The sequence below is a fragment of the Leptodactylus fuscus genome, chromosome 1 (genome assembly GCF_031893055.1).
Source record: "Leptodactylus fuscus isolate aLepFus1 chromosome 1, aLepFus1.hap2, whole genome shotgun sequence".
In the NCBI taxonomy this organism is placed as follows: Eukaryota; Metazoa; Chordata; class Amphibia; order Anura; family Leptodactylidae; genus Leptodactylus; species Leptodactylus fuscus.
In genome coordinates, this window is record NC_134265.1 from 106397536 (window position 1) to 106413106 (window position 15571).

At 41.0% G+C, this 15571-nt stretch overlaps 1 protein-coding gene across 4 annotated transcripts in view; it reads left to right on the forward strand.

Moving 5' to 3' along the window:
• ANKLE2 (ankyrin repeat and LEM domain containing 2) overlaps positions 1 to 15571 on the forward strand; it is an 82613-nt gene that overhangs the window by 55142 nt on the left and 11900 nt on the right. For 3 of the 4 annotated variants that reach the window (XR_012716134.1, XM_075275195.1, XM_075275216.1), the window contains 8 exons: positions 461 to 655; positions 2967 to 3160; positions 6746 to 6934; positions 7015 to 7137; positions 8604 to 8670; positions 12448 to 12620; positions 13598 to 13704; positions 13835 to 14022. Coding sequence is in view for 3 of the 4 variants with exons in the window: in XM_075275195.1 (XP_075131296.1) it covers positions 461 to 655; positions 2967 to 3160; positions 6746 to 6934; positions 7015 to 7137; positions 8604 to 8670; positions 12448 to 12620; positions 13598 to 13704; positions 13835 to 14022 (1236 nt within the window). In the remaining variant the exon portion in view is untranslated. Of the gene's footprint in view, positions 1 to 460; positions 656 to 2966; positions 3161 to 6745; positions 6935 to 7014; positions 7138 to 8603; positions 8671 to 12447; positions 12621 to 13597; positions 13705 to 13834; positions 14031 to 15571 lie in introns of all 4 variants that reach the window. The other variant, XM_075275206.1, reaches the window with a different exon arrangement.

Below are 15571 nucleotides of genomic sequence, written 5' to 3' on the forward strand. Positions count from 1 at the left end.
TCTATACATTGCTATTGCGGCTGGTCATAGACCGCCTTGACTCGAGTATAAGCCGAGGGGGGCTTTTTCAGCACAAAAACTGTGCTGAAAAATTCGGCTTATACTCGAGTATATACCGTGCTTTCCAACATCAATATCTCTCAAGATAAGATTGTTAGCTTTTATATTACTGTAAGTGTCGTGAGAATCTGCCCTAACAAAACAGAATTAGGGCAATATCTCTGTAAGGTTATATTCACATGACTGAGCTAAGACTCGGTAGTGTGCAGGATCTGGTGAGTCATGGGTTCCACATGAACGATTTACACTTGTCTGAAGAAGGCAAAATCATAAATTACAGTAAATATGACGGCTGCTCTAACTTTTGATTTACTGTTATATGACAAAATGTAATTGTTTTGGTAGAAATTTTCCTTCCTTGCTAATGAATACTAATTTGCACCCATTCTTCTTGTTTCAGAAAAGATCCACATTTACACTGACAAGAAGGAAGCTCTGCAGATTGTTAAAATGCTGAAAGGCTCCCGATTCAAAGCGTTCCATTCAAGGGAAGATGCTGAAAAGTTTGCTAGAGGCGTATGTGACTACTATCCATCACCCAATAAATCATCCCTGTCTCTGTCACCTGGGAAAGTTGCTTCTGGTCTTCTTAAAGGTCAGTGGGTTAACCAGGGAGGCACTTCAGTAGCCAAGGACATATGTAATACATCCTTGCTACTAATGCTGATTTCTCAGGATTCATATTAGCCATCAAGAAGATCTTCATTTTAAAGGTGAGAATAATACAAAGATCATCATCTCAAATCCAGACAGTGTTTTCAATAGCTAATCACTCCAGGTATGTTCGGACTCATCATGATGATCTTAGATTAAGTTTAAAGATGAGATAAGAATATTATTAAAATAATACCTATATCTTCTTGATAGCCCTTGTGGATCTTGAGAAATCAGGTTTTAAATTGTCCTCAGCATTGGACTAGAATCTCAGCATAGCATGAAGAAGGAGTAGCAGAGCGGATGTAAAAATCGTTGTATGTGCATAAAGTGTATGTGACTCGTAGGGAAGGGTAGCATGGACTTCTTTCCATGTTATCCCCTCTCCTATAAAAGTATGCTGTATTTTTCTCTTGGTCACATAGAGGGGTAATATACTACCCCCCCCCCCCCCCCCCCTCTGAACATAATCGGAGCATTTATTGGTGACGTGATCCAGAAGTTTGGTAGCATCTAGCTCGCAGCATCAAGAATTGCATAAAATATAACTTACCAAATCATCATTAAAGGGGCTCTATCATAGGCAAAAGCCATATTTAACTAATCACATCTTTGCATAGCCTTTAGAAAGGCTATTCCACACCTACCTTTAGTATGTAAATTGTCTCAGAGGTTTTTGAATAAGTCTTTTTTTATTCATATGCTAATTAAACTGGTGCACAATGCATCGTGCAGCTTCTTTGCTATTGTTTCTTATGGGTGTATACAGCACAGGTTGCTGATGATGATAATGACCACTCAGCTTCCTGTTTGCACACACACATAGGAGATAATAGCAGGGACAAGTGCTGCTGCGAACTTCCTGCGCTGGCTGCAAGCTTATTAGCCTATGAATAAAAACAGACTTATTCAGAATCCACTTCCTTTCCATACGTGGTCTTTATACAGTAATTATCCGTTACGCGATACAATAATGCGATGCCAGTTATCACTAGAGATGAATATGTATGAAACACTTATGAAGGCAGAAAAAGTTCCATCAATCAGATATGACTGTTTCACCTATTGACTGTTACCATAAAAAACTAAAACTTTTTTGTCATCTTTCAGGTGGGCATAATAGCACTAATAAGCACTTAAAGGGATTCTACCATTAAACTACCTTTTTTTTCTAATGAACACGTCGTTTATTAATAAACGTAGTTTATTATTCGTCTCCTACGTTTAGACGTGGTCTCCGCCGTAGAAATACCAGTTTTAACCGGTATGCAAACGAGCTCTCTGCAGCAATGAGGGCGGGCCCCAGCGCTGAAACACCGATGAGCGCGTCCCCATTGCTGCCCAGAGCTCTTTCCTGCGCTGCCTCCTTCTTCTGCAGGAACTCCGCCTCTTCTGGCTTCTCTTGCTCTTGTAGTTCTATACAGGAGCATAGAGAGGCCACCCCAAAATGGCCACCGGCCAGCTCCTGTATTGAACTGCAAGAGCAGCTACCCCAAAATGGCCGCTGGCCGGCTCCTGTATTGAACTGCAAGAGCGGCTACCCAAAAATTTCCGGCGGCTTTTTTTGGGTAGCCGCTCTTGCAGTTCAATACAGGAGCCGGTGGCCATTTTGGGGTGGCCTCTCTATGCTCCTGTATAGAACTGCAAGAGAAGCCAGAAGAGGCGGAGTTGCTGCAGAAGAAGGAGGCGGTGCAGGAAAGGGCTCTGGGCAGCAATGGGGATGCGCTCATCAGCCTTTCAGCGCTGGGGCCCGCCCTCATTGCTGCAGAGAGCTCATTTGCTCTCACAATGTACCTTTTTTTTTTTTTTTTTTTTTTTGTCTTTGGTGTACGGGAGCAAATCCATGCAAACACGGGGAGAACATACAAACTCCTTGCAGATGTTATCCTTGGAAGGATTTGAACCCAGGACACCAGCGCTGCAAAGCTGCGGTGCTAACCACTGAGCCACCATGTTGCTTCCTAAAGACAGATTTTTGTTCCTTCCAGTTCTGGGAAGTTTATGAAGATTTTTGCATGCAGTTGTGGGACTGTGATATGAATGATCTCTGCACACATTGAAGTCTTACTTATAGGCAATGTGGTGCTGATAACTTTTTGTTTGGTTTACGGGTTTTTCCAACTAGAAATCTCTATGCATTATAGAGTAATGAAAATGGTGAATAAGGATTAGTGTATTGTAGTTTCAATGTGCTAGAACATCCATAATAATACAAAGGATTTCTCAATTGCACAATTTATTTTAATGTTTAGATGGGTTATCTGCTACGGATGTTGAAAGCCTGAACAAGGAGAAAGCAAACAGCTTTAAGAGCCCCAGGACACAAGATTTGACAGCAAAACTAAGGAAGGCTGTGGAGAAAGGAGATCTAGCCACATTTTATGAACTGATATGGAGCAATCCTCGATATCTTATAGGGTCTGGTGACAACCCAACTGTTGTACAGGTAATGAGTTTCCAGTTTCCAGAAAAATATCACTATTTAACTGAGCACATTAACGACAACTTGAAACCTACAAATGTACCCCCCAAAATATACATATAGATAACACAAAAATAAATTCATTTTGCTCTCATTTCACATGTCAATCGAGGTACTGAGTTCATGACTTGAGTCATTATATGTCTTGCTACGGCACACTCCAAAAGCACTTTACCTCTCATCTGCAAAAGCTGTATATCTGAAGTATATTTAGAAACTGTAGAATCACCTCTTACAAGGTACTATGATTAGGTTTATAATTTAATTTACTGCTGACAGACTCTTTTAAACTTTTTTCCTTTTTTCTGTAATTTTTTTTATATTTGTTCCAGGAGTAGACTGGGCAATCTGTGAACAAATTTACTGTTGATAGACTCCCTTCAAAATGAAAAAGGAAATTAAAAAAAAAAAAAAAAAAAAAAAGGGAAAGAAAAACGAGCTATATCCTATCCAACATTAGGTGATAACTTGCAGATCAGGTGGGGGGCCTGAGGCTCCCACAGTTCAGGAGAACATGAAAGTTTTGTCCCTCTTCTCCCCTCTTGTCCCGTCAGTGTGCACATTGCTTCATTCATTTCAATGGGCGTGCCACAACAGAAGTAGATTGCTCAGCTATAAAGCCAGTAGTAAAAATAAATTAGTTACATGCCGAAGAGCTGTAAATATGCCTTACACACCTGCTACAGAGTATGACTGTGTGTGTACGTGGGACATGAAAAGGTGTAGATATCAGTGCAGGTGCGTGGCCCCGCCAGATTTTGGGCTTAATTTTTGACGAAGTGCTTCCTTTGGTGGTGCAGGGATTATCCAGACCAGTGTACTCTTATTCTTATTCTTATGATAGAGTTGGAAGGGACCTCAAGGGCCATCGGGTCCAACCCCCTGCGAGTGCAGGTTTTCCTAAATCATCCCAGCTATATGTTTATCCAGATTCCGCTTGAAGATTTCCATTGATGGAGCGCCCACCACCTCCCGTGGCAGCCTATTCCACTCTCTCACTACCCTCACTGTCAGAAAGTTTTTCCTAATGTCTAATCTGTATCTCTTTCCCTTTAGTTTCATCCCATTGCTTCTTGTACTTCCTTGTGCTAATGAGAATAGGGGAGATCCCTCTGCACTGTGACTACCTTTCAGATATTTGTAGACTGCTATTAAATCTCCCCTCAGCCTTCTCTTCTGCAAACTAAACAATCCCAGTTCTTTTAGCCGCTCCTCATAGGACATGGTTTGCAGACCTTCCACCATTTTGGTTGCTCTTCTCTGGACTTGCTCCAATATATCGATGTCTTTCTTGAATTGAGGCGCCCAGAACTGTACACAGTATTCCAGGTGTGGTCTGACCAGGGAAGAGTACAGCGGAATAATGACCTCTCTTGATCTAGATTCAATGCTTGTCTTAATACATCCCAGAATTTTATTAGCCTTTTTTGCAGCAGCACCGCACTGTTGACTCATGTTGAATTTGTGATCTACTATTATGCCCAAGTCCTTTTCCCCTATGCTATCACTTAGTTCTATTCCTCCCATACTATATATGTTTTTTACATTTCTGTTACCCAGATGTAGAATTTTGCATTTGTCCCTGTTAAATACCATTTTGTTTGCCTCAGCCCATTGTTCCAGTGTGTCTAAGTCCTTTTGAATACACTCTCTCTCCTCTCTAGTGTTGGCTATTCCTCCTATCTTCGTATCATCTGCAAATTTTATGAGTTCCCCAATAATTCCTTCGTCCAGATCATTTATAAAGATATTAAAAAGTACTGGGCCCAGAACAGAGCCCTGCGGCACCCCGCTTTTGACTTTCTTCCAGTTCGATGTGTAGCCATTTAGTATTACTCGTTGTGCCCGATCATTAAGCCAGTTGTGACTCCATCTAACTGATTTTTTGTCAAAGCCATACTTAATCATTTTTTCAATAAGAAGGTTATGTGATACTTTATCAAATGCCTTACTGAAGTCAAGATATACTATGTCCACGGCATTCCCTTGGTCCAACCATTCAGTGATTTTGTTGTAGAAGGAAATCAGGTTAGTCTGACAAGATTTATTGGTCATAAAGCCGTTCTGGCTCTGGTTAATTAATGCCTTCCCATCCAGGTACCGAAGTAAATGTTCCTTGACAATTTGCTCAAAGATTTTTCCTGCTATCGAGGTCAGACTTACCGGCCTATTAATTACTCAACCCTGGTTTCAATAAATCCTCCAACTGGACGTGTTACTGGACTATGTGTGTGCTATAGAACAGTGTGTGCACTTAAAGGATACCCAAGTCTGCCGCTTCCCCCTATCCATTATAGCTAGTTTGGTTTGTAAGTCTGGTAGGAGTAACTGTACAAGAGCAAATGAAAAGAAACACTGAAGTGCAAATATAGAGCAGATATATGCAGATGACTGCTACTTTCTAGCATCTGCCATGCAGGTATGACACAGGATGAGTAAGGGGCAGTTCACATGGAGTATTTTGCAGGCAGATTTTGACGCGGAATCTGCCTCAAAATCTGCCTGCAAAAAGGCCTCCCATTCATTTCAATGGGAGTCTCTCACTTTTTTTTCCAGCTGTAAACAAAAATTTCCGGCACTCTATGAATGTGATTCCAAAGTGAATTTTATTCCGACAAATAAACGTTTCGGTCTGAAAGACCTTCCTCAGTACTTCTGAAAAATGTATACAAAATATACATAATGTAGTACATATATAAGTCAAAAATAAAAAAAGGTTACAACAGATAATGATACAAAATATAATACAATATATACAGGTATACAAAATACGATAATAGGCTACAGTATGGTGTATATAGTCACCAAGGATAATAGTAACAAGTTTGGATATAATGAAGTCTATAGCCTAGAGGAGCTTCAGGCAAAGGTTGATGAAGATAATCATATGGATCCAGTATAAATAACAACAGGAACATGAAAGAATGTATATCACATATACGCAATAATGTGGATTTGAGGATGGGTGCCCAGCTTACTAAACAGTAACATGTAGTCTAATGTAATGCAGTATCCTATACAATCTTACCGGTAGGAAGAAATAGGAAGCCAAATAGAATGAATAGGGAATCCTTTGGCGTCATGTTCACACTCACCCACCAGGAAGTGCCTTTTTAAAGGGGTACTGGCGCCAAGAGCCGTCGGACTGGGAGCCCCGCCCCTTAAGGGGGCGCGGCCCCAAGTCCAAGGGTCCCCAGCGCCCCCCAACAATAATACTGGTGGCCAAAGGGGAAGAGGAGGAAAAGTATAGTCACATTGGTGGTATACAGTGGAGTAAACGGCCAGGCGGGAAAAAGAAGCGACATGCCCTATCTTGCTGCAGATTCCGTGGCCGAGTCAGCTGCGGCGTGAGACTCACTCCTGATTAGGCCCATTCATTCGGTCCTAGCCAGGAGCGGGATGCTGATGCACTGCATCAGTATCCCACTGCGGCTAACCGCACGGAGAATACACACGGCAAAATAGGTTTCTGCCGTGTAAACAAACCCATATAGCATCAATGTGCTGTTTTTCACACTGAGGTTTTATTTTGTTTGTTTTTCTTTACAGGAAGGATGTAGATACAATGTTATGCATGTGGCTGCTAAGGAAAATCAGGCTGGGATCAGCCAGCTTTTATTGGATACCATGGAGAACCCTGAATTCATGAAACTTATGTACCCTGACGATGATGAGATAATGCTTCAGAAAAGGATACGATATATTGTCGATCTGTATCTCAATACACCTGATAAAATGGTAATTGTCCAAGGGAATACTGCAGTGTGTGCATTTCATTTTATGAAGGACGGATTACTAATGATCATTATTTCTTATAGGGTTTTGACACTCCACTTCATTTTGCTTGCAAATTTGGCAATGCTGATGTAGTTAATGTGTTGTGCTCACATCCTGACGTTATGAAGAACCCTAGGAACAAATATGGCCAGACTCCAGAGGAGGTAATTATTTCACTTTTATTGCTTGCGCTACGTAACTGTGTACAGGTTTTAATGCAGACCTATTTTACCTGACGTATATGAGTACTGAACTCGTAGAAGGGACACAATCGCTGCCAGACACTTCTGGCAGCAGTTTATTTCCTTCCAAACAAAAGGATCAAGCAGTTAAAATCCACAGCAGATATTTAACCTCACCCCAGATCAGCAGGGTTGGCTGATATACCGTATTTTTCAGACTATAAGACGCACTGGACTATAAGATGCACCTAGGTTTTAGAGGAGGAAAATGGGTGGAAAAAAAATTTTGAAACAAAAAAAAAAAAAAGGTAAAATATTTAATATATGGGAGTTGTAGTCTTGCAACAGCTGCAAGGCCACATTGACCAGGTGACCCTGCAGCTGTACGGAGATCCATAGCACGTTTTTTTTTGTGTGGCCAGATGTACTTTTTAGTTATACCATTTTGGGGTATGTCTATTGCTTAGATCACCTTTTATTTAAATCGGAGGCAAAACGGTAAAAAACCCCAAAAAAAACAGCGTTTTGAAAAATATCACTAGAGAGGGCATTTTCAGACACTGGGATTCCTAATTTGTTTGTGTTTCACAGTAATTTTCTACTTTTATATGTATTCTAGGAAAAGGAGGTGATTTTAGAAGTTTTATTTATTTTTATTTTTTTTAAAGCTTTTTTTTTTTTTTTCTCTTTTCACTATTTTATTGCCTCTTCCCCCTAGGTGGCTTGAACCTGCAATCATTTGATTGCAAGTCCCATAGACGGCAATACAAGTGTATTGCTGTCTATGGGAGATTCTCTACATTACTATTACGGCTGGTCATAGACCAACCGCAATAGTAATATAGCAGTGACAGGCCTGGGAGCCTTCAGTTGGCTCCCGACTGTCAACAGAACAAGTCGGATCCTGCAACCTCGCCGCGCAGGAGCTGGCCTGCAACTTTAAAGGTATGGGGGTGTATTCCATACACTTTAGGGGGAAGGGGGGGGGGTTAAGTTTTAATGCCTGCAATTAGAATGCATTCTAATTGCAGGCATCAGCTTTGGGCCTCAGCGTATAGCGGAGACCCGGTTGCTATGGTAACTGCTCTGCAGCAGAGCGGCCGCCATTATTCTTACAGACCCGGCATCCCGCAATAGAACGGCAGAAGGGTGCTGGGAAAGGTTTTAGACGCCAGTACAGGTGTCGGGGTCTGCAGCATTGCCACGCTCCTGTCGCTGCAGGAAGCCAGCAGCGGCAGGAACATGGCGATGATCTCCACATTCGGACTATAAGACGCATCCTCATTTTCGCCATAGATTTGGGCGAAAAAAAGTGCGTCTTATAGTCCGAAAAATACGGTACATCTGGCGTGTAAGGCCATCTTAACATATAGTTCATTGTAATGAAAAACCTGTCAGTACTGTAATGTTCTGTAACATAAATCTGTCCTTTTGTTTTAAAAACACAGGTTATATGTGAAAGAAGCAAAAATAAATCCTCAGAAGTAAAAGAAAAGATTAGAGAATATCTGAAAGGTTAGTGTGTGTGTGTGTGTGTGTGTGTGTGTGTGTGTGTGTGTGTGTGTGTGTGTATATATGTATGTATATTAAAAATATTACACCTACACGATATGGACAAAGTATTAGGACACCTACTGGAGTATTTACCGTTCTATTCTGAATGCATAGACAATAATATGGAGTTTGTCCCACTTAGCTTCCACTCTTCTTGGAAGGCTTTCTACAAGATTTTGGGGTTTCGCTGTGTGACCTTTTGCCCATTTGTCCAGAAGAGCATTTGTGAGGACACTGACATTGCATGAGAGGATCTACTTTGCAGTCTGTTCTACTATTCCCCAAAGATATTGGGTTTGAGGTCAGAGCTCTGTAAAGCCAAGTCAAAGTTCTTCCACCCCGAGCCCACCCAGCCATGCCTTTGTTAAGCTTGCCATGTGTCATTCTAGAACAGAAACGGGCCATCCCCAATCTCCATACAAAGTTGGAAGTATACAGTTGCCCAAAATGCATTAAGATTTCCTTTTACTGGAACTAAAGGGCCTGTGCCAACCCCTGAAAATCAATACGTTAGCATTATCCCTTCTTCACCAAAAGTTAAAGTTGACACTGTAACTTTGATGCTGTTGTATTTGTTGACAGTCTACCCCGCGGACCTCAACTTTTACTACAACTCAGAGCTTCAGCTCGGCACTTTATCCGCTGCTATGCAGGACCTTTTTCAGGCGGTTAGGGATATCCTTCACTTATCCACAGTGTTTGTCAAAATTGCAAACAATTAAGAAAAAGGAAAGAAACATTCAATTTAACCTTAGCTAGATTTAAAGACGTTTTACAAAAGTTTTAAAAACTTGTCTGGAAGCAGATAAATAGGTGAAAAAAATTTTTTCCAGACCCTCCTCCTTTGCAGCATTTTTGGTCTGATTTCCTGTGTCTTCCACTCTCGTTGGACTTGAAGTGATGACCTTATATATTTTTGGCTCATGTGACAACTGAAGCAATGACTGCCTTTAGACGTCACATTGCAATCATGCCAGCATTTGACTGAGCAGTCAAACGTGAGTCTTGAACATGTCATCACTTCTTGTCGGCTGGACAAAACCTGTGAAGCCACATTTAATGTGTTATTTGCTGCCTCACAAGTGTTTTAAAACCGTTTTAATAGAAATAGTTTGAGATTTAACCCCTTCCCGACATTCGCCGTAATAGTACGGCGCTGTAGGGAAGGGCTTCCCGCAAACCGCCGTACTATTACTGCGGATGCATGGTGCGCACACAGAAACTGTGTGCGCACCATGCACAGCGGGTGACAGCCGTAATACACGGCTGACAATGCCCCGTGACACCCGCGGTCGGAACCGGGTCCGATCGCGGGTGTTAACCCCTGATATGCCGGCGGTCAACATGACCGCCGGCACCTCCGGGGTTTCGGTTCAAAATGGTGCCGATCGGCACCCCCGCGCCGGTTTCGGGGGGTGCCAGTGTTCGTAGGGGGCAGCCCGGGGTCTGATCAGTGACCCCAGGTCTGCCCCATCACTTACCCCGTCCTCGCCCCTGGCTGATCCTGCCGTAAATGAAGCTGTCAGCCTGTGCGTCTACACAGGCTGACCGCTTCCTATACAATGCAATACACGTGTAACACGTGTATTGCAGTGTATATGTAGTGAAGCGGTGATCAGCCCATCACTGCTTCAATCCCCCATGGGGACAGAAAAAAAAAGTTAGAAAAAAGTAAAAATAAAAAAGTTTAAAATAAAATAGAAATAAATATAGCCCCAAAAATCCCATTTTCCCCATATAAAATGTTTTATTATGTAAAATAAAGAAAAATAGAAAAAAAATTACATATTTGGTATCGCCGCGTCCGTAATAACCTGAACAATAAAATTTAAAACATTATTTAACCCAAACGGCGAACGGCGTAAAAAAACCCCGTAGAAAACTGCACAAAATAATGATTATTCACCACCTTTCCCTTACAAAATGTTCAATAAAAAGTAATCAAATGGTCAGATGAAAACCAAAATGGTACCAATAAAAAGAAGAGGTGTTCCCACAAAAAATAAGCCCTCAACCAGCTCTGTCTAGCGAAAAATAAAAATGTTATGCCTTTCAGAAGATGGCGATGCAAAAATGATTTTTTTCCCTAAATTGAATTATTCTGCACAAATAGCAAAGCATTAAAAAATAATATAAATGAGGTATCGCCGTAACCGTACCGACCCGCAGAATAAAGGTAACATGTTACTTATGCTGTACGCTGCGCGGGAAAAAAAATATGCTAAAAAGCAATGCCAGAATTGATGTTTCCTTTTACATCCCACCCAGAAAGAGTTAATAAAATGTAGTCAATAAGTTACAGGCCCCAAAATAGTGGCATTGAGAAGTACATCTAATACCGCAAACAACAAGCCCTCATATGGCCACATTGCCAGAAAATAAAAATAAAAATGTAGCTTGTACAATATGAAGACAAAAACCCCAAAAGTCGCCAAATCATTAGGACATAAGTGGCTGCGACTAGAAGGAAATGTATAAGCTGTGCGAGCGTTTTCAGGGGACACCCCATATTTAGAGCTTATGAGGGATAATACACCAGCGCTGATCCCCCAGAATGCCCCTCTTCCCCGTCCGTGTCATAGGAGCTAGTGGGAAAATAAAATAGGATTTGGTGTACCCAATTTACTCCGCACAGCTTACACATTTACTTCGGGGTTACTAATGCTACTACATCACTTGATAGATTCTTTGAGGGGTGCAGTTTTCAAAATGGGGTCACTTTCTAGAGGTTTCCACTGTTTTGACACCTCAAGGGCTTTGTAAATGCGACATGGTTCCTGAAACTGATCGCAGCCAGATCTGCCCTCTAAAAGCTCTTTGGCGCGCCTTCCCTTCTGCGTCTCACTGTGCGTCTATATATTAGTTTACACCCACAAGTGGGGTACTGTGGTAATCGGGAGAACTTGCCTAACAAATTGTGGGATGCGTTTTCTCCTTTAACCCCTTGTGAATGTGCAAATTCTAGGGCTAAACGAAAATATTAGTAAAATAAATTCAAATTTGAAAATTTCACCTCCATTTTGTATTAATTCCTGTTAACCACTTATAGGGTTAAACTACTAGGTATATGTTGTTTTGGCTTATTTAAGGGGTGCAGTTTTGAAAATGGGGTGATTTATGGGGGGCTTTAATACAAGGGTCTTTCAAAACGCCTTCATAACTGGATTAGGCCCTTTAAAAAATGGGTTTTGGAAATTTCTTGAAAATTTTGAATATTGTTGTTTCACTTGTAAATCTTATAATGTCCGTAAAAATTAAAAGGGCGCCTAAAGTTTGATGCCGACATAAAGCAGAGATCTGGGACATGAGATTTATGATATAATTTTGGCGGTCTGACTATCTGTATGCAATGCACATAATTTCAAACTTTATAAAATGCATGTTTTTCAAAATTTCCATCAAATTTCCAATTTTTTCATAATTAAACACAAAACATATCAACCAAAATTTACCACTAACATGAAGTACAATGTGTTACGAAAAAACAATCTTAAAATCACTTTGGTAAGTTAAAGCGTTCCAAAGTTATTGCCACATAAAGTGACACATGTCAGTTTTGAAAAATCGAGCTTGGTCAGGAAGTCAAAAAGTGCCATCGGCGGGAAGGGGTTAAGCTTTTGCCTGTCATTAAGTGATTAAAAAAATGGTTATTTTGTATTATAGCTTTTAGGGATCAGTGCGTAACAATACAAGCATTTTATATGTTGTTTTTTTTTTTTTTTTTTTCTTTCTTATTAGGACATTTTTATGTTCCTTTATTGCGTGCGGAGGATAACTCTTCATTTCCCGTAATTGGTGTACCTTGGTCACCCGAGCAGCCTGATATTCTTTCCCAACCACGGTATTGTGGCAGCCCCAAAGATCCATTGCTTGCAGTAAGAGCATTTGCTGGACCAATGAGCCCTTCCAAGGTGAGAGAATTGATGTACTTCTTATTTTCTGCCAGCATTACAGATGTTAATAAATATTGTGAAAATCTTTTTGGTTCCTTTCCCTGTAATCCTGCATTACTTTATTCTTTTCTTTTTGACGCTGTTGTCAGTTCAATCTGTACACCTATTCTTACTGGTGTACAGCTGGGCGGGATCTTTTGTAATGCAGGGAAGCTCAGGCTGGAGACTTTTCACATCATTTATATCTCGGACATTAGAAAACATAGAACAATAACTCTGGTGTCATATGAAAGATCATATTTCATATGACACCAACATCCTCTGACACCTGCTCTGAAACTGAGCAAGTGCTATGACTGGCAGGTGTCAGCTGCAACATACAGTTTAACACCTTAGAAGCTGTGGTCAGTTATTACTCTGGCATCTAAAGGGTTCTCTGGGGTGTCTTTTTATTGTCAATCTGAAAAAAAAAAACCCCTCATGACCACAGCATCATAAAAAAAAAAAAAAGTGAGCAAATAAAGATGTATAACGTTTACAATTCAACAAAAAAAATACAACGTTGCCTATTACACAATTTGGAATTATTGACATTAGGCTGCAGCACAAACCTGCCACAGTCCATGCTGCTTGGAGCACTGAACTGGGAGATATCATGGTCTCCTGTTATCATCTTCCGCTTAGCAGACAGCGCTATACCGGTAGTATCTTTGTAGCAATGCTCATGCAACAGAGGCGGTAGTCTTGCAACTAGAGCAGGAGTATTACTAGTTTAGTGCATACAGCAGCATAGAGTTCAACTGGCCAGTTTTCCTATAGTAAGTCATAATAAAGTCTATTCTCTGTGATGAAGCCATTGATTTCTGAGGATCACTACAATAATATGACTGGAGTGCTTTTTTGGGGGGCGGAGGGGGGGTTTGTATTTTTTTTTTTTTTTTTTTTTTTTTTTTTAATACTGGAAAATAGTATTTAACTTCATCGATTTGATTTAGGCTGAGGATTTCAGAAGGATTTGGAAGACTCCACCGCGGGATAGGGCTGGATTTTTTCATAATGTTAGGAAAACTGATCCTGAGAGAGGCGAGGAGAGAGTTGGAAGGTAAAGTCAAGTTTTTCTTCTACATGTTAAATAAATATATAAATAAAAGTAATAAAAGTTGCATAAACTGAACTTGTCTGCTTCTCCCCCCCCCCCCCCCCCCTTCCCATATGTACTTTATCACCGCCAGAGAGCTTGCTCATGAGCAGGATGTCCCATGGGTGGAATATTGGGAATTTCTCGGCTGTTTTGTTGATCTTTCTTCCCAGGAAGGCTTGGGGAAGCTTGAAGAATATCTTGGTAAAAGGGAAGCAAGTGAGCGTATGCAGCCAGAACATGATCCTGAGATTTGCAACAAATATAAAACGCCATCCCCAGGTAACCTTGTTTTGAACAGAATTTCTGACCATATTGTAACTTTGACTGAGTCTAGTATCAACCTGCCAATGTGACTAGTTTTATTAGTTTGTCATTTTTGCAACAAATCTAATTTTGATTCAAAAGTGCACTCTTTATAATGAAGAAATTAACCCTTTTTATTAAAGAGGTGTTCCAGTGTGTTGTCTTGACCCTTACAAACTCTATATTATCAGCCAGGCATTTGCTGGAGAGTCTCCATTCAGGTTCCTGACCTTTGATCTACATGCAAGTGTTCAAACTGTGCATCACAACTCAGCCACTGATGATCATGTGTTGGTAGCTTGTCAAAAAGACCAGGGACCCAAATGGAGACTTTCTGCTGGAACCCCAGCCGAACAGAGTTTATCTGTAAGAACTTAAAGTAAAGGGCTTATCCATGATTTTGAGCAAAATCTTGGGTGGCAGAGGTGTTTAAAAAAAAAAAAAAAAAAAAAAAAAAAAAAAACCCACACGTACTCAACGTGTTCCATTGTCACTGATTGATTTCAGTGGTCATGTGAGCCCCTTGGCTTCTGGCACTCTTTCAAAACAAAAGTAATGGAAAGGTGATTGACAACAGAAAGCCAAATCTGCCAATAGACGAGAATGCCTTTTGATTGAGAATGCCCTTAGTCATTGAGAGTATTTTCAGGGAATATTGGCAAAGCGAAAAAGCCTGGTATGTTGAGTGTTGAAATTTTGGTCCCTGAGCTTAGGAATATTCCTTAAGGTGAGTTCACATAGAGTTTTTTGCAGGTGGATTTTGACGCAGAATCTGCCTGCAAAAAACATCTCCCATTCATTTCAATGGGAGTCACTAGCCTTTTTTTTTTTTTTTTTTCTTTTTTCAACTAGTGGGAAAAAGAAGTGACATGCTCTATCTTGGTGCAGATTCCGTGACTGAGTCAGCCACGGTGTCCACAGCTCGAGACTCACTCCTGATTAGGCCCATTCATTCGGGCCTAATCAGGAGCGGGATGCTGCGACGGAATGCCAATGCACTGCATCAGCATCCTGTTGCGGCTAGCCTCACGGAAAAGGTTTCTGCCGTGTGAACTTACCCTTAGGGCTGCCACTCCTTTGTCAATGTTGCAGAGACTATAGTTATGATGTGTACATCAAAGTAAATAGTCTCTGGTGTAAATTAAATCCTAATACCCACTGTAAACTAAGGGTACTGTCACCTGATATTTGTGGCCGTGACCTGTTGGGCATATAGCCTGACTGATCTTCATGCACCAAGTAGGTAATAACCATAGTAAGACTAGCAGCTAATGCCTTGGCCAAGATTTTAATATCAAAAAATGCCCTGGGTTGCAAATCAATTTTATCCCTTGACACTGGCAGGGTGTTTGATAATGATAAGGTGGACTACCTATGGAGGACTTTTATGCTTTGTTTGCATTGGGGAGGGAACTAGGCTGAGCTGTCACCTGTCCCGCCTTCTGTTTGCTTTGGCTATTGAGCCACTGATGGTCTTATCGGAACCTCACATTATGATTCCACATACAGTAGTTGAGGGGAAGAA